Source organism: Drosophila sulfurigaster, chromosome 2L, assembly GCF_023558435.1.
Source record: "Drosophila sulfurigaster albostrigata strain 15112-1811.04 chromosome 2L, ASM2355843v2, whole genome shotgun sequence".
In the NCBI taxonomy this organism is placed as follows: domain Eukaryota; kingdom Metazoa; phylum Arthropoda; class Insecta; order Diptera; family Drosophilidae; genus Drosophila; species Drosophila sulfurigaster.
In genome coordinates, this window is record NC_084881.1 from 22433782 (window position 1) to 22460871 (window position 27090).

General features: G+C 41.2%; 2 protein-coding genes across 2 annotated transcripts in view; one reads left to right on the forward strand and one right to left on the reverse strand.

Annotated features, from left to right (window-relative positions):
• Positions 1 to 27090, reverse strand: part of LOC133848156 (protein eyes shut) — a 63366-nt gene that overhangs the window by 3517 nt on the left and 32759 nt on the right. The window contains exons 4-12 of the mRNA XM_062283604.1: positions 20054 to 20206; positions 17179 to 19406; positions 9352 to 9704; positions 4797 to 5069; positions 3135 to 3427; positions 2397 to 3057; positions 1615 to 1778; positions 822 to 1553; positions 511 to 753 (exon numbers count right to left, since the gene is read on the reverse strand). Coding sequence (XP_062139588.1) covers positions 511 to 753; positions 822 to 1553; positions 1615 to 1778; positions 2397 to 3057; positions 3135 to 3427; positions 4797 to 5069; positions 9352 to 9704; positions 17179 to 19406; positions 20054 to 20206 — 5100 coding nt within the window. The remainder of the gene's footprint in view (positions 1 to 510; positions 754 to 821; positions 1554 to 1614; positions 1779 to 2396; positions 3058 to 3134; positions 3428 to 4796; positions 5070 to 9351; positions 9705 to 17178; positions 19407 to 20053; positions 20207 to 27090) is intronic.
• LOC133850729 (MKRN2 opposite strand protein) overlaps positions 1 to 27090 on the forward strand; it is a 65905-nt gene that overhangs the window by 2689 nt on the left and 36126 nt on the right. The gene's annotated exons all lie outside the window — the stretch shown is intronic.

The following is a 27090-nucleotide window of genomic DNA, read 5'->3' on the forward strand; positions in this document are numbered from 1 at the left end:
AAAAAAAAAAAAAAACAAATTAAATAAAAAGGAAAGAGAGAAGGAGGTACAAAAAAAAACAGTTTTAGGTAAAGGCAATTTCTGTACAAAATAATATCAAAGATCTGACGTTTTAAGATCTACTTGGGTAGCTTCTGTATAAACAACAATATAACTTTTACTTTGCGTGCTGACACATTGAACTTTTTTTTAACTTGGTTGTTTTTGTAGATTTATGAAACTCGTTTTTGAAGATTTTTCAAGTGAAATGATTTATGTCTTTTATTGTAGTTGTTGTTCAGTTAGTGTGCAGCTACTGTAGTTGTTGTTACGGATATTAACTCGCTAACTAAGCATCTGGCGCTTGACTAATTCGATGACGAATTGCTGTTACTTTCCTCCTCCCCCCCTTCCCAACTTACAGGAAATGACAACTCGCAACACGAGCGGGCAATTAAAAATAAAAGCTCATCCAAACACTCACACACACACACACACTTTCAATTAAAAGACGAAGGTCGTTGTACTTACCAATCTCACAGTAGAATCCGCCCCAGCCATTGGGACATGAGCAGCGTCCACTGCGCAAACAGCGTCCATTGTTCTTGCAGGGTATCAGCTTACAGGTCTCCGAGTATTCACAACGATCGCCCTTGGCATAATCCGGACAGATGCAGTGCGGCTGCAACTTCTCATCTAGCCAGCAATGACCGCCCGATTCACATGAGTCGCCACCGCAAGCGGTGCCATCGCAATCGCGAATATTGCGAGATTCTGCTCAGAGAGAAGAGAAAGGGTTATTAAAGATCGATTCCGTAGTAGAAATTTCACTCTCAACGTACCCACAATATTCGTTTCATTCAGCACAATGCGAGTGCCGCTCACAACCAGGCCACGCACACAGCCTCGGAATGGGATCGGAAAACCGGAGATGGCATTGTGCGGCAGCTTGGACACATCCTTCAAGCCGCCAATGTAGAGCAATGAATCGGGTTCGACCAGCACTTCTGCTGAGGGAGCCAAAGCGGACGAGGCACTGCCCTCCACCCACAAGGTGAGCCAGCGTCCCCGTTGAGCCATCTTGATCTTGTGCCATTCACCAATGGCCAACATGCGTACGCTGCGCACCACAGTCACATGATTGCTGGGACCCGAGATGCGGAATTCAACGACGCCGCCTTGAAGCGACAGCGACACAAAGCCAATCTTCTTGTCTTGATTGTTGTTCAGTGTGCCAAAGTAGAGCAACAGTCCACGCTCAGAGAGCGGTCGCAGTTGGAACTCGATGAAGAAGAATTGCACACGATGATGCTCCTCGAAGGTCTTGGAGCCCATCAACGGCACTGGGGAGAAGCTGCGCTGTTTCTCCACCTCGTTGAGCAGTTTCATCACAAAATGTGTGCTTGGCGTCGAAATGGGTTTGGGTGGCATAAGTTTCTTCGTGAAGTTGCGATAGCTAACCATTTGAGAGCGCTTGGAACCCATTTTGTCGCCACCATCATAGAGATATGGCCAACGCACGGCCAAATACGAGCGACGACCAGTCAGTGAGACATCGCTCAGCGAACGTATTTCTACGAAGACAAGGTATTATTCGTATATTCATTATAGTTTAGCTTTGAGATTGAGTATTACCTTCCTCACAATTCTTGCCGGTGCGTCCCACCGGACAGTCGCATTCGTAGCCATTAACGAGAGGCACACAGGTTGCCTCTTCGTAGCATTTGTTGTTGAACGAATCACAGGGATTCGAGGGTTGTGCACACAGAGGACCATACCAGCCTTCCTGGCAAATGCAGCTGTTAAAGTAAATGGGAAAATATTAAATTGGAAGTTAAGTTAAAAGATTGGAAGTAACTTAAGTGAAGTGTATTTCTAAACAGCGTTTCTAATAATGTCAAGGAACGTTTGTAATTCAATTTGAGGGGCGGTTAATGGGGATTTTTTTACTTCAAAATCATTAATATTTTTAGATCGTATTGTAACCCCCGAATAATTTTTGCTAAGAATTTTTTAATGTTCGCAAAATCATTGCAGTAGAAGTTTTCTTGTTGTAATTTTACTACTTTACTAGTATTTACTAGTATTCTAAAAACCAATAATAATTTAACTTTAATAACTTTATTGTTAAAAAAAAGCTGGGAAAAAATTGAGCCTAGTAGTAAAAAAAAGCACAAAAACATTTCTGCCTTAAACTTTCTTAAAGATTGGCCACATTTCTCTATGAAACTTAATTGATATTGCAAATAAATAATTTTAGCTTAGAGTTTTTAAATGTGAACAGTCGAATTCTTTTCGTTGCTTAAGCGCCCAATGTAAATTTATTTATTCTCGACTCTGCAGATTACGATTACCTTAAAAGCATTTTCCTAGACTGCACCACAACCTCCATTATCATTTTGATATATAGTACTCACGTGAAGGTTGCACCATGCTGCAAGCAGGCGCCATCGTGCTGGCAGGCATGTCGGTGGCACTCCCTTGTGCCACATTGTCCCACACCGCGGCCACGAACGCCGCGTGTCTCCTGCAGCGGCACCGTTACCTGTCCGGCCTTGAGATTCACATCGTAGATGCAACCCTGGAAGCCTGAGTGCAGCGGCAGATCATGCGGCAGTGTGTTGAAGTTGGCAATCTCATGGCCACCCAAATAGAGGATGGGTAGCACATCCATCCGACTGACGCTGCCCGGCGAGCGACCCGTAATATTAAACTTGCCATCCACCGAGAGCCAGGCCTGACGTCCAATGCGACCGACTTTGATTTCGTAGGGAACGCGAGGCGCATCCAGCCGGAAGTCGATAGGTTTCTGGGTGAAAATGCGACGCGGTCCAGCACCCAGATTCCATGTGAGCATAATGTAACCCTGTATGAAGCTGACGGCAAGATGATCGCTCTTCTCGTCATGATAGCCCGACTGACCGAGGAAGGCGAGCAACGAGATTTGTGACATGGTCTGGGGCAGAATTTTGAAGCTCAACTCCAGCGAATATTCCAATGGCACAGGCACAGTGTAGGCCACAAACGATGACAGTCCATTTACGCTGCCCGAGAACGAAGGCAGCGCCACCTCGAGATCTGTAAAGTGGGGAAAAATCGCAGCAATTGCAGTCGGGTCACAAAATTGCCCAAATTGCAATGATGGATTAACTCACTGTGTTCGCAGTAATGTCCGTGCTTGCCCAGCGGACAGAGGCAGAGGTAACCACTGCCCGGGAATTGCACACAGGTGCCACCGTATTGACATGGATTGTCCTCGCAAACTGATATCTCGCAGGTTGGGCCCATGTAGCCGGTGGGGCATTTGCATTTCCATTTCTCGGCCTTGTCACCGTTCTCGTCCAGCTCATTTGATTCGATCTTAATGCAAGCGGCGCCATTGCGGCAGGGACTCGACAGGCAGGCCAATGAGCCGCATTCCGTAATGCCAAAGCCATCCAGCGCATCGCTATTGCAATGAGAAAGGGAGAGAAAAGTGAGAGAGAGAGAGAAGAATGTTAGTTTCAACATCAGGCTAGTGTTAGTGTCATCTCTAATTTCATGACCTCGCTAATTCGCATGTCAATATTGGGGAGACATTTCGCCCACAGCTGTTGTCCTATCATTTTCCCCAATACACACACCCACCCAAACACACATTTGTCGCCACTTGCGTTCCACTCGTTGTCAGCCTCCATCTGCCTAGATTTCCCCACTTCTGATGGTGTTTGTGAGCTTCCTTTAATGCGTTGACGAATGGTTTCCGCCCCTTGTCGCCTAGTAGCACTTACTTTCTTTTTTCCTTTTTGCTTTTGCTTTTCAAACGCTTTCACTTGTTAAATTGGTTAAACTCGTAATGTCCTTGTAAGATTGACATTTTCTTTGCCATATTTTCTCTTTATCAAAGAGTTTATTCAGACAACGTTGCCATAGTTTTATTTGGGGTTTGTTAATGCCTTCGTAATGCGGTTAAACTGCTTAAAGTCTTAGGAAAGCTATCGAAAATTTACCGCTTGTTTGCTTTAAGAGGCTAATATATATTTGTAGGGTGCCAATACTTAATCATAATTAATTCCTAATAATGGGTATTGATTAACAATTTGACAAGTTGCTGTTTTTCTGCTCAGAGTTTTGTATTGGCTTTCATGGCATAATGCTCAAATTAAGCATTTATTAAAAGGTTCTTAGGTAATATAAAGTATGTTCTTGAAAAATATATATTTGAAGATTTTCTATTATAATTATATTAAGCTAACGTTTGATGACCCTGTTTCAGCGTTAAACTCTACTAAAATAGATTTGCTAGAAATCTTGAAAATTCACAATTTATGACTAACAAAACCTTAACCTTCCACAAGGCTGTCGATTACTTTTAATTGCCCTTTTAAGGGTGTTTTATATTCGCTATAGATTGAGGCATTATTTTATGTTTTACCTTCAAAAACATTTACCCAATTTGCACAGCTTTGGCAGCTTACATTTACTTCTTAATTTGTTCCCAACTTTTTCGCGACCCATGTTCTCAGTTCTTAGTTTTCTCAGTTTTCGGTTCACTGGCTTACTGTCCATTGATGGCTGAGTTTACTGCACCACCTGCAACTTTGTGGGGCATTCGACACGTTTTTAGCCCCAAGGCACACGCGCAACGTTGCGCGGCGCAGCATGTGGCATAAACATTTAAGCGTTGATGGTGGCAGCAGCAGCAGCTGCGTCATAACTACGCGTGCTGTTCATTAGGCCTGGTCCAGAGACCAGATCCAACTACTTGTAGTTGCCCGAGGGCTCCTCTCTCCAGTCGGTGGCAGTGGCAGAGGCAGAAGAAATGAAAGAGCACTTACCCAAATATTTCGCGCGCTTGTCCATTGATGCGGAGAGTGTGGAGGCAGCCGGTGAAACCAGTGCCGCTTTGGGCTGGCGGCAGCTCGATAATGAGGCCAATTGGCGCCTGAGGGGCGCCGCCCAAATGCAGCCAAGTGTTCAATATGACCTCGGGCGTGTGCAGGCGCGGTGGCAACAGCTTCAGCCATGTTGGTTGATCCCCGGACATGGCCAACGTGTCGTTGACGAGCAGCGAGGCATTGCAGTGCGTGTAATTGCGGCTGAAGTCCAATCTGAAAGCACACAAGCAGAGCACAGAGTTCCGAGGATGAGCACCGATAAAAGTTTCATCTCCCATCCCGCCCAATCGCATCAAAAACAACAACAACAACAAAAACACGCTTCGGGGTGTCCTGTTGGTTGTGTAGTTCACATATAAAATATTTAATATGCCGCACACTGCGGGCAACTTTTACTCTTTACTCTTCCCTTTCAATATAAAACAACAAGAGCAGACAAAAGCAAAAATGGGAAAAGAAACCGAAGAGCAAAAGTAAAAATAAAAGCACAAAACCAAAAAAAAAAAAGTTATATTCAACATGCCGAAGCGTGCAAATATTTATGACGCCCGCACAAAGATGCCTCATAAACCCCCGCATTGGGGCAGATATTTTCCCTCAACTGACCTTTTATGCGCCTTAACTCCATCGAGTCACAGTGGTGCTGAGTGGCTCATAATGACAGAAAACTCGATATTTACATCAGTCAAAAATCTCTGAACTTGACAGTTTAATTTAGTTGTATTATAGCTACTCGATTTTTACATTTATCTAAATATGTGTATTTCGATTTTGTATCTCTTTCTAAATATAATTGTACTGCCGAACCACTGTCAAATTCTGAACCACCAATTGGTTGTAATGTCAATCGAGTGTCAAATTTGTTTTTGCCTGTCCCGGACACACAAAAACCGATTCGACATTTTTTCGAACCTTTTTACATGGTGCACAAATTGTGATGATTTATTTTTTATTTTTGGAGAATTTTTTACCTGATTGTTTCATAGGGCAAATGTCACCTGCCTTTATTTGAATGCCTTTTGTTCAACGTTTTTGCGTTCAAATTGTTACGAATTTTATTTATGCGTCAGTTGTTTTGTAGTTGTTGTTCTTGTTATTGTTGTTGGATATCCTGACCGATGTTGGAGCTGAGAATTCATGACCCATTCTCTGTGCTCATTCATTATATTTGAATGCTGGTATTTAGTGCGAAATACGAGTGCCACTTGCGACACCAATAACACAAACCATTTTATTGTTACAACGCTTTTTGTGTTGCAAGATCATAGTATGAAAAACAAGGGCTGTCAGGTTTTTACCAAGCGACAAATATTGAGATATTCGTCAGGGAAAATTCAACAGCAAAAAGTGTGTTCAATGCATTTCGAACGATAGTTTACACCGGAATGGATAATGAAGAGTTACGGTTGTAAGGGGAAAAACGATAATTTTAAGTTAAATTGTATAAATGGAAAATCACATTTAAAGTTTAACAAATCCAAAAGAAGCAAAACAATTTTGTTTAATTGCATAATTAAGAGAATAATTTTAGTAGTTTTTTTTTAGCTTCCATTCCCTTTTTATAATCCCGATTAATTGCAATTGAATGTTCTGTTTTTTACTTTCCATTACATTTTTATAATTCCAATTACAATTTTATTAAACGTGACCCTGTTCAAGACTCTTCTAAAGCCCAATGCCAATGAAATTTATCGCATAATTTGTAAACTACTCGATGATATTTATAGACCTTGAGATACTTTACAGATTTTGTTCTTTATGGTTCAATTAGCTACACTTGATTAAACAATAAATTAAATTTGCATTGTTGGTGCGCACAGTTTAATTTCCCAGCGGAGGGAAAAAACTTTGTTCTTCGTGGGGTTTCGTGGGTTCTTATTTTTTTTTTTTGGCAATGAGCTTTTAAGATGGCGGCAAAGTTGTGGCAATTATTGCACTTAATTTGATTTGCATAATGTGAAATGGCAAATAATTAAGAGCAAGAGGCGCAACGCTGCGAGGGTAATTGTTATTGCTTTCTAATTACACGGAATTGTGCAAAATCCCTAAGTAAAATGTCAATTGTGTGGAGCATTAGGCTCATTAGACGTTGCCCCAAATCCTCGCCAGAAGGCAACAAAGCGACGCAAAAACCGTTCAAATTGTTGGCAGCACTTTCACCGCAGGACAATCATAATTGTGCGAGTGTGTGTGTGTGTGTGTTAGAATGTGTATGCGTGTGTGTGTGTGTGTTTGGGCTAAGAACTAGTTCAGTAAGTGCGTGTGTTCAATGCCAGTGTCGCGACTCAGCGACGAACCTAAATCGCCTTTGGGCGAATGAATGTGAAAGTCCTGCGAGCGAGTGGGAAGCGTAGGTGTTGCACCCCCTAACCCTCCTCCCCCCGCGCTGTTGGCCCAAAACGCTTGTGCATGGCCATTAAGCACGCAAGGCAAATAAAAATAGGCAACAAACATAAATTTGTTGGTCGTAAATCCAGTGTTTTGGGAACATGCCTCCGAGCTGGGACCAAGTGCTAAAAAGTAAATTTGTGGTCGATTCGATAGTCATAAAAAAAAACGAAAAAAAACAGAAAGAGATATCAAATGACCGACACTATTGCCAACTCACTTTAACACATTCATTCTCGCTCTGTCTCTCTGTCTCATTTGGTTCAATTATTTATATGGGACAAGTCTGTTCTGGTCTGGCTTTTGAGGCCAACAGACTAACAAGCCTGATATATTTATTCCTTAATGTCCTGTTTATGCTATTCGTCGTCGTCCTAAGCTGTCCTTTCGCGTTCAGGGAATTTCATTTGCTGTTGCTGGTGTTGCTTGTTGATTTTATAAAATGATTATTTGGTAATTTTCCATCAAATTGATGTGTGTCCTAAGTAATTGCACTCGACAGAATTGTAAACTTGGCAATTGCTGCATAAACGATATGATCACGTGTCCAACCAAATAGCTCTCTCTAGTCTCTCAATCGACCTCAGCTTGCCGCATTCATGTTGCTAGTTGGTTTTGTGGCTGAACTCGATGATAATGAGTGGTCAGTCGGTTATGCAGTCAGCATAGCATGAGTTGCACTCACTAATGAGAAAGTTTCATATCAGATTGCCATGCGAGGAATTTGGTTTTGAGGTGTAGATATTAGTTGCAATTAATTTCATACATGCTGCAATTGCATTTCATTCGATTCAGATCCACAAACATTGGACTCAACTTGAATAATAATTATATATATATTGCTCTTCAAAGCAAAGCTTTAAATTATCTTTACTTAAATGGGAATTGGGGAATGATAAAGTCGAAGCTTGTTGACTTAATCATAAATGTTAAATGATACAATGACAATTGAGGAACAGAGATGGTACTATACAGTACTGAGAGTATTCAAAAGAATTTGAAACCGTCTTTAATAGCAACATGAAATGACGATCGAAATATCTAAAGACAAAAGTGGATAAGTGGCTTTAGCCATGCGGCCACTTATGCATACTTCCGCATCCTTTAAACCGCACAAGGAAAAGAATATTTCTATAGCATATTTGCCATCTAAGCGTGGCATAAATTGTCAAAGAGAGGTTTTAGCATGGCTTCCGGCCACTTGGATACATTCAAGTTGTATGCCTTTGTTATCGCAATTGTCTTTTACGCCATTACATTTCTCATTTGAAAGTGCTGCAATTTCCAGGAACTGTTAGTTAAACGATTAATTACGCACGAGCCCGCATTACTCTCTTGCTGTGGCCAGGATTCCCCTTCACCCTGCCTGTCGCTCTCTCTTTGGCTTTTTCTATCTCGCTTTTTCGCTTTTTCACTGGAGTAGTTGTGGGTGGTTGAGAAAGCAGCCATTGAACTTCCGCTTCCGCTGCGAACGCAGCAAATGCGGCAAATTAAATTTCAGCCAAAAACCAACTACGCCAACTAATTACGCATGAATGCGAAGCCAAGGATCGTCGAATGCCGCGCACGTTGCCAAGATGGGAGAAGGGACAGAGACAGGGATATGAATAGGTAGAGGGACAGGGACAGGGACAGGGACAGGGAATGCGGTTCAGAGTAATGTTGGAAAAACGGAGGCAACATCGCAATTTATTGTACACTTGAAGCATTATAATTTGTGGCGGCCAAACGGCATGGAAATCGACATAAGGCAACTTTAATGGCCATCCTCCTGCAATAGTCCTTCTTGCTTCTTCTTGCTCCTTCTCGCCTTCAATGACAGTGACCCACATGTTGACCCCGACATCGTCCCCAGTGGCTGTTGCACTCGACTCTGGACACTCGACACTCGTGTCAGGCGCAGTTTAAAAAGTTAATTAACGTGCCAACCTCCCTTCTATCACAGTTGCCATGCCTACGACCCCGTGGCTTCCACTTCCACTTCCACAAATGCGACTCACACACACAAACTCCATCAACTCTGTCGCCCAACTTCTCTCTTCCCCGCACTTTTCATCAGCTCTTGGGCACCACATAATTGCATTCCGCGGCGGGGTGTTTCACTTACTCAGCTCGAATGGTAATTTCATGGCCTGTATTCACAGGCGTTTCCAGTTCGCTCAGCAGCATCGTTTGTAGACCGCACGAGAACTGGAACTGCATTAGACCCTTCTGCAGAAATAGCGCCATGTAGTGACCACCTTTTGTGCCCTGCGCTGCGGCCAGCATGATCAATCCGTTGGTCGCCCGCGTGCGCACCTTTAGCTGAATGTGCATCGGCAGCACGGCATCCAATGCCTCATGTGATGGTATGTCCTTGTAGATGCGATGCGAGACATATGAATCGCCAGAGAATGCGGCATTCCTTATCACTATTGGCAGCTCACAAAGCGGTCCCTGACGGTCAAAGCGGCAAACACACTGTGATGAGAAGAAACACCAAGATAATTAGCAATTAAGTCAAGATGCAAAAAGTGTTCTTATTCAAACTAAAGGACGTTGAGAGAGATGACCTAATAAAGCTTAAGGGGTGTTAGTATTGACAAAATGTTTATATGTAATATGTATTTATATTTTATTATTTGATATTATTTAACTTTTTTTATATTTTCAAACAATCGGACGCTTTATTAAATTTAGTTGCTGGTAGTGTTCTGATTAAATTGAATGAATATTTAACCACCTTATTTAAATATTCATTCATTTTAATCAGAACTCTACCAGCAACTAAATCGAATTTATTTTAATGTTAAAAGCGGGCCAGTATTGGTGTCATAATATGTATGTATCACAGATCTGTTATAATATGTTTTAAAATTTTGGGACTCAGTTTCCTTTTATTAAATGGTTTGAAAACTTAAAGTAATTCAAACTAGATTACCGAATGAAATTGAATGCAGTTTAAATTGAAGTTAAGTCACAGCTATCAATGCCATAACATTCGTGTTCTAAAGATTATTTATTGGTCGGTATTTGATAATTGTTATTTATATCATTGATTATATGACATAATTTGTGGCTCTGCAGCATTGCATATTTCATAGATCTATAAATATATGTTTAAATTCTGCAGCACAGTCTCCTTTTATGCAATGATTTAAAATTTATGATGCTCTTTGTTTTTTTTTTTTGCTAGACTAATGGAATAAGAAAACAATTATTTTCAATTTGTTTAAATAGATTGTTATTCTGCTTATGCATAAATTCGTTATATCAACAACAGTAAAATTTGCAGTTCAGTGAACAGGAAATTTAAATATTCCTTAAATAGAATGCAAGACGCAAGACTTTGCGGCATTTGCATAATGGAAATGTGCTCAAGAAGAAGATGCGTAACTGGAGTGTGGAGTGCATTTTCTTTTATTTTGTTTTATTTAGTGTTTTCTCAAACATATGACCAACTTCCATTAGGTTGTTGCCTTTGTGGCGCGGGTCCGTAGGCCCCAAGGCTGTTGCCAGTTGCCAGTTAACAGTTTACAGTTTACAGTTTTCCACGTTCCACGCAGTACGCAGTCTTGCACGTTTCTCTTCTCAACTCTCCAGTTGCCTTGCACTTCATTTGTTCAATTTGATGGGGTCGTCTCTGGGTGCGGGTTGTTAAAGTAAAAGTTACAATAAAAGTTTTTTGGGTGCCTTGACGTTGCGAGGTCCTTGGCGTTGCAGTTGCGTTGCACTTTAAGTGTCCCCTCGGTGGGGCATAAATTATTAAAACCAGGACAATGATGCAGCTCGACGACGACGTCGACGACGATGGTGAGGAAGAGGAAATGGAAGTGGAGAAGGTCGTGAAAGTAGCGAGCCAAAAAGTTAATTCATATTGCTTTTCAATTTATTGGAATTTTTGGCCGCGCTACAACTTATTGAAAGGACTCCCAGGACGTTGCTGCAGGACTTTTGCTGCAGCAAACTTTGTTTGGCGTTCCCCGAAAAATAAATTAAAATTTTGGTCCAATTTACTTAAGCTTCAATGGACACGAACTTTGCCATATTTATGTTAGTTTTCTCTTCGCCTTTTCTTTACTATATTGTAATTGATACGCACAGAATTTATATAATAATAAATTCAAAATTATGCTATAGAAGAATGCTGTTAAAGGACTATTTGTAGTTGAAAGTGAACATGAAAAGTCAATACTGTCCTTGATATTGAAATTTTCAATAAAATGCTCAAGACTTTAAGCAATTTTGCAACGTGCTTATTATTTTTGTCAAGGATATTATATGCTTTGCATGCCAATGTGATTATGAGCTACAGCTTTAAAATTTGGTATGCAGCTAACGTGACTTTTGAATCTTATCAGCTAAAAATAAGAGCATATTTTTAGGTGAGAGTACTCGACAACACGATATCCTATTACGTCTATTAATAATGAAGATACAATTAGAAATAAGCGTTAGCAATGTGGCCTTTAAAAGCCTTAAGAAGTAAACGTGATATTCAACATGTTAACAAAATTTAATATGCGTATGGATTACAAATTTTGACATCTCTGATGTTTTTAGAGTTTGTAATGCAAAGGCACTGAAGGAATTGTGATGCTTTCTGTTTCACACAAAAAAAAAGAAGCATTATAATACCCCATTTTGAATGAGCTGAGTGTGTAGGTATTGTAACGATTCGCACAACTTTCAATTTCTGTTTTGCGCTCTGGCAACGAACGCTATAGTAATAATGAGCATCCGAACGCTCAGATGTAGCTCAAATATTAATGGCCTGTGTGGCATAATCTCCCTCAACACACACACACAGACACCACATGCCTTCAGTCTAACAGGCAGTCAAAGGATTGAGCGTAGTAACGTTGTTGTTTTTCACATCCTGGAAAAACTCAGCGTGCAGCCGAAAGCTTTGTTGTTGTTTTCATTTTTCGTACTCAGTAAAAACATGACACAAAAATTAACGCCGGGGCGATGCGTATCGTCAGTGCTGCAGCTCAATGTTGCGTCGTTTCTGTTAGGAGGGTCAGATTGTATGTGTGTGTGTGTGTGTGTGTGTAATGCCATGGCAGCCCCCCAAGGGACAACGAATTCTGTAGCATGCTACAAGTACAACAACCGAGTACGATGCCGCGCCATTTTCACATGCATTCCGTTATGCGAAAACTTTTCATACGTCAGTCAGTTTTTTACGTGTTTTTTTCCGGCCTGCGTTGAAAAAAAACAAGATAACTTTCCCCTGATGCTTTTCCCTGCGCTCCTTCGCTCTACTCATATAACAATTATTTGAAGTGTATGCTGCAAGTTGCTTTTTTTCTTCTCTGCGTTGCCTAAATGAAGCTGCGATTTTTTTTATGGTGCTAGCTACGAGTTTAAATTAGATTTGAGAGATTTAAGAGCTGCTTCCTGCGGCGTCCCTATATGATTATGGTTATAAGAGGGTTGCAAACAAAATAATATAAAAACGGAACAGGATTTCAACTTAACTTTAAGTGCTGCAGTTTGAGTTACGTGTCCTTGAGTATTTCATCATGAGAAGATTCTTATTACTATTCCATAGTTACAGTAAAAAGAACTACACTGAAAACATTGTTAGCCGGAAATCCCTCTTACTTTTTTTTAGGGATATTAATATAGTTTCCGTAGGAATTTCACTTCTTTTAAGCGTACAAATGCTGCTAGTTGATAAGTGTTTGACGGAGAGAGTTTTCACTGTACCTACAAATATGCTGACCAAAGAAGGGAACTTTTCACACGTCACTTCAAATCACTTAAAACAGATATCAATGTCAAGCAGCAATCACTGCAAACTGATATTAAATTGATAGTATCTCGACAACTTTGACGTAATGACAGCGCAAGAGGATTCCAGTTAGTGCAATTATTTAGATACATTTGATGGCTGCATTAAGGGCGAGCATTGACACCCAAAAACTAATTGTGAGGCGCTTGGGAGGATTGTCAACAGAAGAGGCAAAATGGGTGAAAGGCTTTGCAAATGAGTGAAGTGCACTCATTGGGAACAGATGCTTGGCACAAAGACAACACTCAGGGCGCATTATGCGATGCGAGACCATGGTGAACCATCCAGTGATACTGCATGGAAGCAACCAATGCAGACAGCATGGCGGATGGGACAAGGACGACATGGATACGGACACGCAGACATGTGGTGAGCGTCTAAAAGGGCTCAACAAACTTTTCATTAGTGGCGCCGGCTTTTGGCACACAGTGAGCACGCGACAGAAGGTGGTGCCAACGGTGGGTGAGGGTGTGAGTTGGGGTGAGGGGGAGGGTGGAAAAAGCCAGGCAAACATTTGCAGAAACCCCAAACTTGGCGGCTGGCACTTGAAATGTGCTTAATGCCACTTTACGAGTGACTTTCGCTGAGTGCGAGTGCCACTTTGCGTGCACACCCGCTCCATCTCTCTCTCTCTCGCTCTCTATTTGCATCTCTTTCGCACTTGCGTTAACCGGGTGCTGTATCTCTCTCTCTCTCTCTCTCTATTTTGCGCCTTGTGTCTTTTTGACTAGACACGTTAAAAATATGCTTTTTCATAAGCTCTGCTCCTTCCACCAAAAACCCGTCATAGCCCACTAGGGTAAACGAAATGACAGCTGACATATGTAAGTGTCTGTCTAACTGTTTGACTGTGTCGCTCCCTTTCTCTCTCTGTCTTGCTATCCCTCTTACACCCTCCATCCATCTCATGCATATGTATTTGCTCTGGCTGTTGGCATTGTGTGTGTGCGTGTGGCGTCAGTTAAATTACTTGGCAACAATAAAGTGGCATATGCTCTATGAAATAATTTCCACTAGCTGCTATCTCACTCACACTAATCCACACAAAGAGCCGTCATTCGTTTTGGTTAAGCTCACTATCTCCATCTCTTTCTCTTTCGCCGACATAACTAAGTCATTCTTGCGGTGTTGTGCCACTCGCTCAACCGGCAAATTTGTTATGAAAATTAAATTTCTCTTTTTTTTTTTCGTTGCTGTTGTTGTTTGCTTCTTGTTAGCATGTTGGCCAGCTCAGGTGTTGCTGGTGTGTAAATAAGAGAACTATGTCGGGGCCAGAGAGATGTAGACAGACAAAGTCCTAGGTGCACTTTAGAGATCACAAAACTTTGGTTTGTAACTAAATTAACGCTCTGGCTAGAAATTTTAGTAGTGAAATTATAATTTACAGTGAAAAGTTGCGAAGTTTTAATTTTGCTTTGAAGCTTAGATAGATTAGATGAAATGTTCTTTGGGTGCTGCTTAATATAATTATTAATCAATTTAACTTTTCGAAAATACAAAATTATTTTTACCAAGTTATTTAGTTAACTATATTTTAGAAAAAATGCATCAACTAAAATTGTTGGAGTGATGCATTAACTTCATATAATTATCCCTTAGTTATAGAAAGTTGTGTTGGAAGACTTGGCTTGGCAAGTTCTTGAAAGATTTTGTGAACTAAACTTCAAAACCAAAATTGGACAATCAAAATTTCGAATTTCCCTTGCAACACTTTGTGGTCACATGATTTTCATCCTGAATTTCAACTGTGGAAAATAGTCCATTAGCATGTGCCAGTTTTCCCATAAAAATCAGGCAAAACTTTGCTTGCCAATTGTCGATTGCCAGTTAACCGTATTGTAAAATTGTTGCATGCCACGCTTGTGTGCCTCGTGTTTAATTTTTCAGTCACACATTTCGTATGCCAGCCTCAAATTGCATATGTGTGTGTGTCGGTTGTGTGTGTGTGTGCTGTTTGCCAAAATTTTAGGCTCGAAACTTTTTTTTGCTTTGTTTTTATGTGTGCAAAAATTACCACAAGTATTTTCATAAATAGTTGAATAGGCATACTTTGCAGCTTGTCTGCCCACAATGCTCTCGTCTCCCCTGTTTCCCCTCTGTCTGGCCCTCGTTTTGGGCCAAAAATGGGGGAAACGCTTTGTGCCTTTATTTTGTTCAACAACATTTCGGAGCTTTTGCTATTTTGTCTGATTTTGCCAGAAATGCTAACGTCAACTTGTGCAGGAGGCTACTTAGCTATTCAGTTGCCACTGCAATAGGCATTTGATGATGGCCATGTAAGAGAAAGCCTGCCAGTTCTATTGCACTTTAGCAACAACTTTCCTTGGCCAAGGACAGTAAAAGTGAAAAATAATTCAGTTGCTGCGAGCGTGATAAAAGTTTGGTAAGTCTATTTATAAGAGTTTTTGCTGATGATGCAAGGTGAGACAGCATAATGTGCAAAAAGTTGAATTTGGATGGACGTTAAGGTCTATCTAACTTTCACTCTCTGTTGACTTTTAATATTTAAATGATTAACTTGGGAAACAAGGTGTACTTAAAGTTTACCAAGATCTTTACTAAATTTTCAATTATTTTACGACACAGTTTGTAAATACATGTGCCTAAATAGACATGTCTTGACTTGCCAACCAACTATTGTTTGCCTTATAGATTGTGATTATTTGATCACATTTTCCAATCGATATAATTTGCATTAAAGCTGCATTGTAACATCTCCAGAATTGTGTCATACTTTCAAGTTAATGAATAATCCTTGTACTACTCTTGTGTTATGTTATGTATGCGAATTGTTATTGGAGCATAATTTGGTCTTGACTTGTACCATCTCAACTGTTGGTCTGCCATTGCCTAAGTGCGTGTTCGTGTGCGTGTGTGTGTGTGTGTGTGTGCGCATGTATGTTTGGACCAGAAGCCTCTTGTGTTTGGCTCCAAAGCAACCTAAGTAAGCAGCTTACAAATGTTGCAGGCTCAATATGTGCGTGCTGTTGTCTCTGCCACTTGCCACTTGTGTTTGACTCACAAGCAAGACTCGACAAGCAACATGATTATTTATGCATTGGCCTAGGCATAAGACATATCCATATGCGAATCTCTGTTTTCTGTGTGTGTTGGTGTAAATGTGTTTATCATTTCGACTTGTGTCAGTTTGTGTATGTGAGGATTTTCCTATATCGAGAGCCTTGCTTTGTTCCCACATTAAATGCTGTGATTACAGTTTCTCCCCTTAGTACGAAATGTGGGGATTTATTTATTAGCTGCAACCATTAAATTCACAACTAACCGAAACTTCCCTCCTTTATGCATAGGATATAATTTCTAATGTAGTTCTAGTTGTGTTCGGTTGGTTGTTTTAATTGCAAATGCATTGTATGCACTGTATTAAAGTATATTTGGCTTTGATGGGCCAAGTTGCAGTTCAAAGAGTGCTTTTATGCATATTCAAACTGTAAAACGTTAATGGGAATATAGTGTTTAAAAGGCACTAAAAGCTGCTCCAAGTTGATTAGAAATGTATTTAGAGTTTTAAAGCAAGCTTAATGTGCAATGCATAAGAAAATAAAGGTTTTTAATGTATCAGATCTTTAAAGCATATTAAAACCAATGAAATCATATAATTCCTTTTGTTCTGTTCAAGTTTCAAATTTATCTTATGTATAGTAGATTCAAAGGGAAAATTAGGAATATTTTATTAAATGAATTTTTTTTTAGGCGTCGCTAACTTTCCTGTTAATTACAGGGTATTAAACAGTGTTGCCATCAATCATATTAAATATTTGTTATTGTTTTGTGGTAAGTCTTGTTTGCCTATTACCAAGGTAATTTGAGTGTTCACGCTCATTTAATGGCTCCTACAATGGGCCAAACTGGAGCCCAGCCGGGGGGCGACTGCAACAGGGGTCGAGCCCACAAGGGTTGTGCCATGGCCAATTAACAACTCAATAGGGGTTGAAAATTGTGTAGCTAACTTTGGTTATTGTATGCTTGTTTTTCCACTTTCTATGTTTTTTTCTCGTTATTTTTTTTTTGGGGTACGCATCGAACAAACAAATCCATTTGAAAGTCGATCGATTGGGGCTTCAGGCTGACCTACTGCTGGAAAAGGGACAGTGGCGTAGGGGTTCAGGGGGAATGGGGAAATGGGGACACACTTACCCGAGATCCTTCCGATGTGGTCACACAAGTGCCGCCATTGTAGCAACCCAATTTAATGCAATCGACGTCGCCAGACTTTTCCTCTGCACCTCCACCACCTCCACCACCAGGAGCAACAGCTCCTCCGCCTGTTGCCACTGTGTTGGTGCCATCGGTTTCCTCGCTGCTGCTGCTCTCGGTGACGGGTGCCTTGGTCTGTGCTGGCAACTCTGGCTGCCCAGGTGTGCTATACACATACAGCGGGGACGTGGGCGGTGGCAACGTCTGCGCGGACTGTGTTGAAGGTGGCGTTGGTTGCACCGTAGCCGCGGGTTGACTTGGCAGCGGCGGTTCTGTTGGCATCGGCGAAGGTGGCAGGGTTACCACTGTCACTGGCGGTAATGTAACCACTGTTACGGGTGGCAGGGTTACCACCGCTATCGGTGGCAGAGTTGTTTCCCGCACAGGTTCCAAGGTAGTCAACGGTGGTGCAATCGGTGCATGCAGATCCTCGGTGACCATAGGTTGTGGTGTTGTTAGTTCCACCGGCATTGGCATTGTGATGGCCGGCGGTAGTTGTGTGGTGCTCGGTTCCCGTTCGTAGGGTACGCCAGTGGTTGGGTTGGTTGTCTGCACCACCGAACGTTGCGTTGTCACTACGGGTGGCAACATTGTGGTGATTGGCGGCAATGGACTCGCCTCGCCGATTGTGACCACAATGTATGGCGGCTGGGCTGTGGTTGGCACCGCCATTGGTGGTTCATAGTCTACTGGTACTGTGGTTGTCTCTTGCACAATAGGTGGTTGCACTGTGGTAAAGCGACCGGCACTTGTGCGATGTGTGGTAATGAGCACCTCGGCCGGGTAATCGGTGAAGAATGGCGCCGCTGTGGTGGGGACTTCACTCCACGGACGACGTGTCGTCTCCTCCACCGATGGTTCTTCGATACCACGCGCTGTGGTCTCGGGTGGGAAATAGGGAGTCGGCGTGGGTGGTGCGTAATCCACCGAGATGCTGGTATCGATTGTGGTCACATGATGCACGTAAATGCTGCCCGGTGTGGTCAATGGTGGACTAGGCTGTTCCACCGATTCGGAACTGCTCGACGAAGCGTAATCCACAGCAATGGTGATGCTCGGTGGTGCAGGTGGTGCTGTGGGTCGCGGGGTGGTGGCGGCTTCCTCACTGCTGACGCCGCTGCTGCCGCTGTCGCTGTCAAAGCGTCGCACTGTCGTGTATTCCTCGGAGGTAACGACCTCGGAGGAGGATTCCGCTGAAGAGGAAGTTACTCCCGGTGCGGGCAATGGCGGCAACGTTGTGTAGATGCTGTGACTCTCCTCGGACGAGGACGAGCTGGATGCAATGCTTACGGCTGGTGGTTGGGTCGTGGGCACAGCTGCTGGCTGTGGCTCTTCTGTGGGCTCCGGCTGTGGTGCAGTTGGTGGTGGTGGTGGTGGTGGTCTTAGTGTAGTCGGTTCGTTGACAACCACATGACTGTCGCTCTCCGGTGGCGCCGCTGTCACTCGCGACTCGACCGAGTTCTCCTCGGAGGAAGCCGAAGCCGAGGAAGCTACTGTGGTTTGCACCGCTGGCACTGGCGCTGTTGTGGTGGTTTCAATGGCTGCCGGTGCGGCTGGTGGTGCGCTAGGCGGCAGCGTTGTCTCTGGCGGTGTAACTGGACGCACTGTCGGTGGCGCCAGTGTAGTAGGTGGCGGTGCTGGCGTTGCCGGCACCGCTGGAGGAGCCGATGTTGCTGGCGCGGTGTAATTGCAGTCGAGTGACTCTTCGCCCACCATCAAACACTCGCAGAGCATGCCTGTGAGTAGTGGAGGACAGGAGCAGGAGAAGGTATCGACGCCATCGATGCAAACACCGCCATTCATGCAACGCGGACCCAGTTGACATTCGTCGTATTGGTATTCGCATTTCTCGCCGTGATAGTCGGGCACACAATAGCACGTGGGCACATTCTCCTCCATCAGGCAGAGCGCATTATTCTGGCAGGGATTGTCGGCACAGATAAGTATCTCCTCCTCGCAGTTGACGCCCGTATAGCCCATGGGGCAGGCACAGGCATAGGCAGCCAGCTTGTCGACGCAAACGCCGCCGTTTTGACAAGGTGCCGAGGCGCATTCATTGATCTCCTCCTGACAAATGCGGCCGTGCCAACCGGCTGGACACTCGCACGTAAACTCCAATCCGGGACCTTCGATGCATTCGCCTCCATGCTGGCAACGTGCACCGGTGCCTGAAAGAGATCAAGTGACGGTGAAAAGACGGATAAAAGGAGAAAAGAAAACAAGGAAAGAACTGAGCTTGACTTCAAGGTTCTCGCAATTCACTTTGTAGAATACTTATAAAGGAGATGCAAAGTGTTCATGAAATAAGGAAAGAACTGAGCTTGACTTTAAGGTTTTCGCAATCCACTTTGTAGAATACTATTAAGTGATATGACTACATTTGGAAATCAGCCCATTTCGTAACTAATAATATAGTTTTGAAATAACTTTGAAGTTATTATTTGCTCAGTACCCTAACACAGTTATGAAGCACAAATATAAGAAAATGATGATAGATACACTTCAATTAGATGCCATTTTTGTATAATTCTTGGAATACGTATGTCTATAATTTATATTTATATTTCGATTTGTTGCGTCAAAAAAAATAAGTATTTTAATTTTAAGACCTATTTGATTTGCCTGTGGCAAAAAGGTGTATTGTGGAAAAAATTCCAGCACTTGTAATCTTTTAAATCGCAGTATTTATACGGACGGACAGACAGACAGACATACGTATATGAATCCTACATACCTAATACCCTTCAAGCCTTTAGGCATAGCAGGGGCACAAAACACAAGTGATTTGATTGAATGGATTTGTGCTTGAACTTACCCGTGTCACAGACGGCAACATCCAGCTCACAGTGATCACCCAGATAGCCCGGCTGGCAGGTGCAGGTGTAGCCATTGTTACGGTCGCGGCACAGTCCGCCATTCTGACATGGATTTGACATGCATTCGTCCACATTTTCCTCACAATTTGACCCTGCTCGTTCGGCGTTGACGTTCGCATGATATGGCCAGGAAACAGCAACAGCGAAAGCAAAGGGCAACCAGCGAGAGATAGAGAGAGAGAGACAGACAGAGATGGAAAGATGAGAAAGTGACGTTAATTGATGGGACCACAATGCTTTCTGCCTTGTAGTATTCAGTTGTGTTCTGTTCAGGTCTTTTCAGTTTCAGTTCTGTTGAGTTCTGTTCCGTTCTTTTCAGTTTTTGTGTCACTCTGCGACATGCGCTGTCCTTTTAATTAAAAATTTATGTTTGTGGGTTAAAGTTGTCTCGCTTTCCAGAGTGTGGCGTGCAAATGGATCATAAATAAAACTTGTGTTATATATGATACATATAATATTATATATTTATTTACCCTCAGCTCAACTCAATATTTGTTATTCAATATTATGATAGTCCAGTTGTAGCTTTGGCCTTTCACAAACATAGCCAAACATGTTATGCACCATATTTATATTATTTTATTTGATTTGCGGTTTTTGCTTAATACAGTTTAAATGCCAAATGCAAAGTGAAAAGCATTTCAATTTCAATTTTAATTTTGCTATTTTACATTTGCCCTGTCTGTAATAATTAAAGTCAATGCGCAGTCAAAAGGAATAGCTCTAATTGCTGTCTAGCTATAAAAACAGGCAGCTTGTAATCCTTTTACCATGTTGTACATCAATATATTGTATAGCATGCTATTCAAAGGAGTTACATTTCTGTTTTAGTAACCTTTATTGACTTTTTCCCTTGGTTTCTCTTTGAATTCTTGGAACAAGTGCACAAAATCCAAGTGCAATTGAATGGGTTTTCATTATACTAAACATTGAAAGAGTTTTTTCTCTCTCCGTCTCCGTTTGGGTCTCTGTCTCTGTTTCACTTTTTCTCACTTTTCTCTCGAAACTCATTCTGCTGCTATTTGTGCATCTTTCACTGACAACTTTTTCGATACAAGCGCATCAATGGCAATCAAAACAAACCTTCAAGGGCTGATTTCAGTGCATGCAATATAAACAATTCAAATGTGTACACATCCAATACACACAACACACATTGTACACACTCAACATGCACTAGCACACACACACACACACTCACACTCACACTCACACTAACTGATGATGATTGTCGAGTATCTTTTAGTAAAGGGAAATTGCTTAGTCGAATTTGCAATACTCTAAACTATGAAAGAATAAGAACAGTTCATCAGAATTTTCCCTAATAGTGGATAGATTAATGCTGGATAAATGTATTATTTCATTTAATATTAATGTTTATTAAATATTTATTATAATTGCAGATAATTTATTTCCTTTAAATTAAAAAAATCATTTAATTTAGTTACCCATATATTATAAGAATATTAATTTCTAAGTATTGAACTTGTCAATAAGCTTTTACTGCTTGATGACTTCTTTAAGAAAGATCCCTTAAACTTGTCTACAATCATTCGGTATGTATAAAATCTTCCCTTGTCTTGAAGACATGCAATGAAGACAAATGTACTTAACCACACAAAATATATAGAATTTGAGGTCGATTATCGAATCACGTCTAGACAAAGGTGTCCAAATTGATTAGTCGCGTGCTTCTGATCAAATATTTATGTGTGCTTGCATAATGAATGTTGTATATATACTTGATGGCTGCTCGATAGTGCTACTACGACAACGACTTCGACTACGACGACGACTACGACTGCATGACATGACACAGTTGTTAGACTCTTCAAGAGTTGCTCAGGGCAACAACAGCAACAGCAACAATAACGAAAACAATGCTTGAAAATACTTTTCAATTTTGTGCTCAACAACGAAGGCGAAGAAGACTAGAAGTCTCCGTCGGTGGTTGCCAGCGGCAGTAACTGACGGCTAAACAACAAAACTGCACAGAATGCGTGAGTGGGAATGAGACAGGAAGTGCAAGAACAAGACAGCCAGACACTGACGTGACGGAGAGACGGATAGAAAGACAGACAGACATACAGGAAGGAAGGCATTCAGAGTTGGTTGAGCTGCTCGAAAGACTGAGAGAGCGATAAAGAGATAGAGTGAGAGTGAGAGCGCCCCATTGTGTATGCTATAGAATTCTTATGTTGTTTGTGGCACTGGCAGCAGTGCGTATGAGTGATTTTTTGCGCTACTTCCATGTGTTTGTGCTGCAAATTTATTGCCAGCGAAATGTTTTGTCTGAACTTTTTGGAAATTTATTTGCCTGCCTGCCTGTCTGCCTGGCAACTGGCTGCGTTTTAGTTATATAGTTTTCTTTTTTTTTTCTTTTTGTTTGGCAACAAGTTGCTCAAGAAATGCTCGAATAAGAAAAGAAAATATGCTTGAAAGTTTCTTTTTTGAGCGTCAAAGTTTTGCCCACTCCTACGTTTGTATCTCTCCCAAGTGTCTGTGCATCTGTCTATCTGACGGTATGAAACTTACGAAACATCGCAACAAAGTTCAAAAGCACTTCAAAGTGTCGAAACAAAAGTGTCAAAAAGCCTGCTGCACCGTGTGCTGCAGCACAAGACACAAATTCCTGCCACACTTCTTTTTTTTTTGCTAAATTAATGCGTTTAACTTTTTAATTTAATGCAGAAAATTGTGTTGCATTGTAGTATGTGGGCATGTCTACCTGCTACAATCGAAACACGGTTAACAGCACTCAGGTGCCGCTGAAGGGGCATTTATCATTCGTGTGTCCCATAAATAACACACAAATTTACAAGCAGCTGATGGACATAAAAATGTAACTATATGCAGATGTCGACTCATTCTCATAATGTATTTCTTTCGCTCTTTAGTCTTCCCTCTCTCACTCTCTTTGTATGTGTTTGTCTCTATCTGTGTATTTTTGTGCTTTGTTTATAATGCAACTGTAATGTAAGTCTATGCAAATGGGGTATAAGGTCGCCCAACAGGCGAACGAATATTAAATTTGCATAAGCACTAAATCAACACAATGAACAACTGAAGCTGGCGTCAGCAACAGTAGCATCCAACAGGACAAGAGTTTGTTACATAGACTATGATATGCCCTGTAGTTAACTCTTAATATTTAATTAACTTGAAGTGCACTTTAAAGTCTTGAATACTTTAAATAGTTTGGAAAAAGGTAAATTATGGAAACAGGAAAAACTTAATATAAACTACTTACTACTTTCTGTTTATACAAGTTTAAATTTAAGACAACAAATTCTTTTATAATAATTAAAAGATCTCATGCTAGTTGAAGCTTATTTTTCAATTGTTTATCTTGTTCGCAGTAAGACATTACAATATTAATGAGCTTTGCTTAACTGAATTTATTTCCTTTTTTCTGCGTCCATCTATTTTCTCATCTTTACACCTAACGTGCGACCTTTTGTTTGCTATTTATGTTACCCATTCTCTTTTCACTTATGTTAGTCAGGATATGAGCAAGTCAACATTATGAATAGCTACTTATACTCTCCTCATCAGATGTCAGCCACTGTCTTGCTCAATGACGTGGCTGTTTTTGCACTCAGAAGTATGTGCGTGTGGTTGCAACTTGTGTGTGTGTGCTTCTGACCAGAAATAGACTTGGAAAACCGCAGTTCTTTCGATACTCGCTCAGACCACAAAAGTCGACAAAGAAAGATGCGTGTTACATTTGTGTTGCATACTTTGAGGCTGGATGTTTCACTGGGCAAAAGATACTACAAAGTGTGGTTCCAGTGAGACAAATGGTATTGCATTTGATCAAGCATTTTTCAGCAGAAATTGCATATTGAAATTCTGTTCAGACTTGACGAAATTAAAGCGATTGTGGGCGTTGGAACAGCCGCAAATAACAAAACATGTTATCTTATTTATCAGCTCTGAGTAATGAATGTTACAGTCCAGTCTCGTATTTCATTCACCCTGCAGCAAAGCTTCAACTGGCTTCGACTCTGACTCCGTCTCCTACTCGGGCTCATCCATTAATCCAGCAGGCGTTGTTGCTGGTTTTCGGTGGCATTGCAATTCAATTTGTTTATGTGCCGTTGCCGCTGCCGTTGCTTTATGTTTTGATGGAGCCATACTTGAAATGTTACGGAATGTGATGCGATGCTCGTATTTCAATTTTATTTACTGTCGCTGTTAAATTTAACAGTTTTCGAAGTGCTGCACTTTATGGTTGCATTAAAATAAAAATAGCACGCAGTTTGACCGGAAATAAATCGATCAGCGGAATTGAACGGTGAACGAAAGTGAGTGAGTTGCAATATACTCAAGATAAAGTGTGCACGTTTTGTCAATAAATAAAGTATAGTACTTTAATTAATACTTTTGCTTTCAAAAGTCATATTATTAAAAAGGAATTTTGAATGATTCCTTTTGTAGTTTCATTAATCTTTTGACTTAATTTATCCCCCAATTACCATGTTATGTTTTCTACAGCATGCTCACCTCTTTGAGTTTGAGTAAGCGCTTTGAATATAATTCACTTTATGTTGAGCATACGACACGTTGCACAAGAGGGGAGCTCTCTCTGTAAGTGTGTGTGTGTGTTTGTGCTCTGTGTGAACCAAAGACCGCATTGCAAACGCAGTGCAACATGAGAATTTACCTTTGTTGCCAAAGGCACAACATGAAATGTCACATTACGCTCCAATTCAGAAGGAAAATGCTGAAAGTGGTCAGCCAATGGGTGCAAAAGGGATCGAAAGACTAAGAGAGAGTGAGAGAGAGAGGGAATACTCAGGGGCCAAGGCAGATACATCTCTGCAACTTTTGAACTAGCTGTCCCTTAAGCTGCTCCTTTTCTCCTCCTTCATTTAACCATTCCCTTTCTCTAGCTACCTTCCTTATTCCCTTTGCCCCGTTCATCCGCGCTGTCACCCACAATTCTTAACCTAGTTTCGATGCCACTTGCAGCATGGAACTGGACAGTGAGTGCCAGGTAGCCATCGACTTGTCAATGGTCACCTTTTTTTTTCTCCATGCAACGCCATTATGTTCTTCTATTTTTGCTCTGTTTGTGGTTTCAGCGACTGCCACGAGGCCTTTTCAACTTTATTTTTCACCCTGTTTTTTTCGGTTTGTATTTTCTGTGTTTTTTTTTTGTTATGTGTGAAGTCGTTAAAGTGAAAATCGATTTTCATTTTATTGCTGCATGTGCGTGAACAGGAGCTAGCAATGGGTTGGAATTGACGGTGGGTCTGTGGCCAGAGGCCGTTAGTTCGGTCTGGTCAATTCTAGGACAGCAGAGCGTAAGTGCTCAGGCGCAGGAGAGGAGGAGAGGGGCAGGGGGCAGAGTAGGTGGTTCGGAAATGTTCACTCTCAGCACTCGGCCGTGCCGCAATCTACGGCATGTTTTATGAATGAATTTTTCGAATTGGACGCACATTTTTTTGGTGGTTAATGGACGACACTGGTTGCCCACTCAAACCCGTTTCGTTTCCCTCTACTTCGATTGCTCTTGATTTTTTTTTTTTTTTTTACTCCTGTCGTATTTTATTTATGCCTTTTTCGGCTACGTTTTGTTGTGTTACAAATGTGAATTTACAACGCAATTCTCGGCCGGACTTTGCTTTCAACATTTGTTTCCCCCATTCACAGAGAGCAAGACTGTCTAAATATTTGAAAATGCAACATTAATCAAAATTTTATGCAACATAAAAAATAAAAAAACCAATGGCCAAAGAGCACTTTCCGATTGAATAAAAAGTGTGGGAACATGGCTCAGACATGCATAAATATTGATAAACACTCAATGGATTTGTTAAGTGCGTGGCTACAAATGGATTTAAGCGACGCGGCTTACAACAAAAAATTTCAATAAATTATTGTATTCTTGTGAGTGGATTTAAGAGCATAAAAGTTTATTGAATTTGCACTCAAAGAATTAAAAAAAATAGTCACACTAACACCATTAATTATTGATAAAAAAAAGCATACATTGTTTTCCAATCAACAATTTTGAAACATTTTCAATTATTAATACAAAAATATGTTGCTGTAAATGTTGAACAACTTTATGCTTTCTCTCTGCAAAGTTTATCAGTTTGAATAACTTTTCTGTTCATTTTTTACTCTCATGCCCTTTGCTTTCAGCTAACATACAGATATTTACGACTTGTTCCCTTACTTTTAGCATATCAGTATTTTAACTACTTTCAGTTGTGTTTTTCTTCGCTTAAAGTAAACTTTTTTCTGTCACTTTTGTGCATCCGGTGCTTGAACATACTCCAACTAGTATGCACTATATACCCTTCAATTTCCAGCTACAGCAGTTGCTGCCACATCGTCTGGCTTCTCTCTGCTCCTCCATCTGGCAACGAACTGTAAACATTTGTGCAACAAGGTAGGAACATTTGTTTTGGCATCGAAGAAGAATCACAATAAGCATGAACTCCGAAACTGTTCATATCCCATATATACTAGAACTATTGTGTATAGTATGTGCTATCATCTCCCCACTGTCGAGTGGATATTGTCGATGTTCAAATTGAAATTTGAATTTTATCTGCACACATTTTGTGCTTCTTATTTGCTTTGTTACTTATGTTATGGACGCAGGACTACGAGGGAACTTTTGGTTATGTATTCCGAATCTGGGATCGTTTAATATACAAAAGAAGCAAATAACAAAAAATATAAAATAAAATTGCATGAGTTGAATATATTGCACATTTCGTTTGCATTTTAAGTTTTCGCTCAATTCTTTGTGCATGACTTTTGTGTGAATGTGTGTGTGCGTGTGTGTGTGTGTGTGTGAGAGTATGTGCTTGAGTGTGCTGCAAGTGCAAACGAGTAACGAATAAATGCATATGTAGGATGAATGAATGAGTGCACAGCATGGCATAATTTGACTGCAAATACAGCAAACAAGAATTCACTTTTTCATAATAATTAAGAAAATTCCATTTTGTAAACT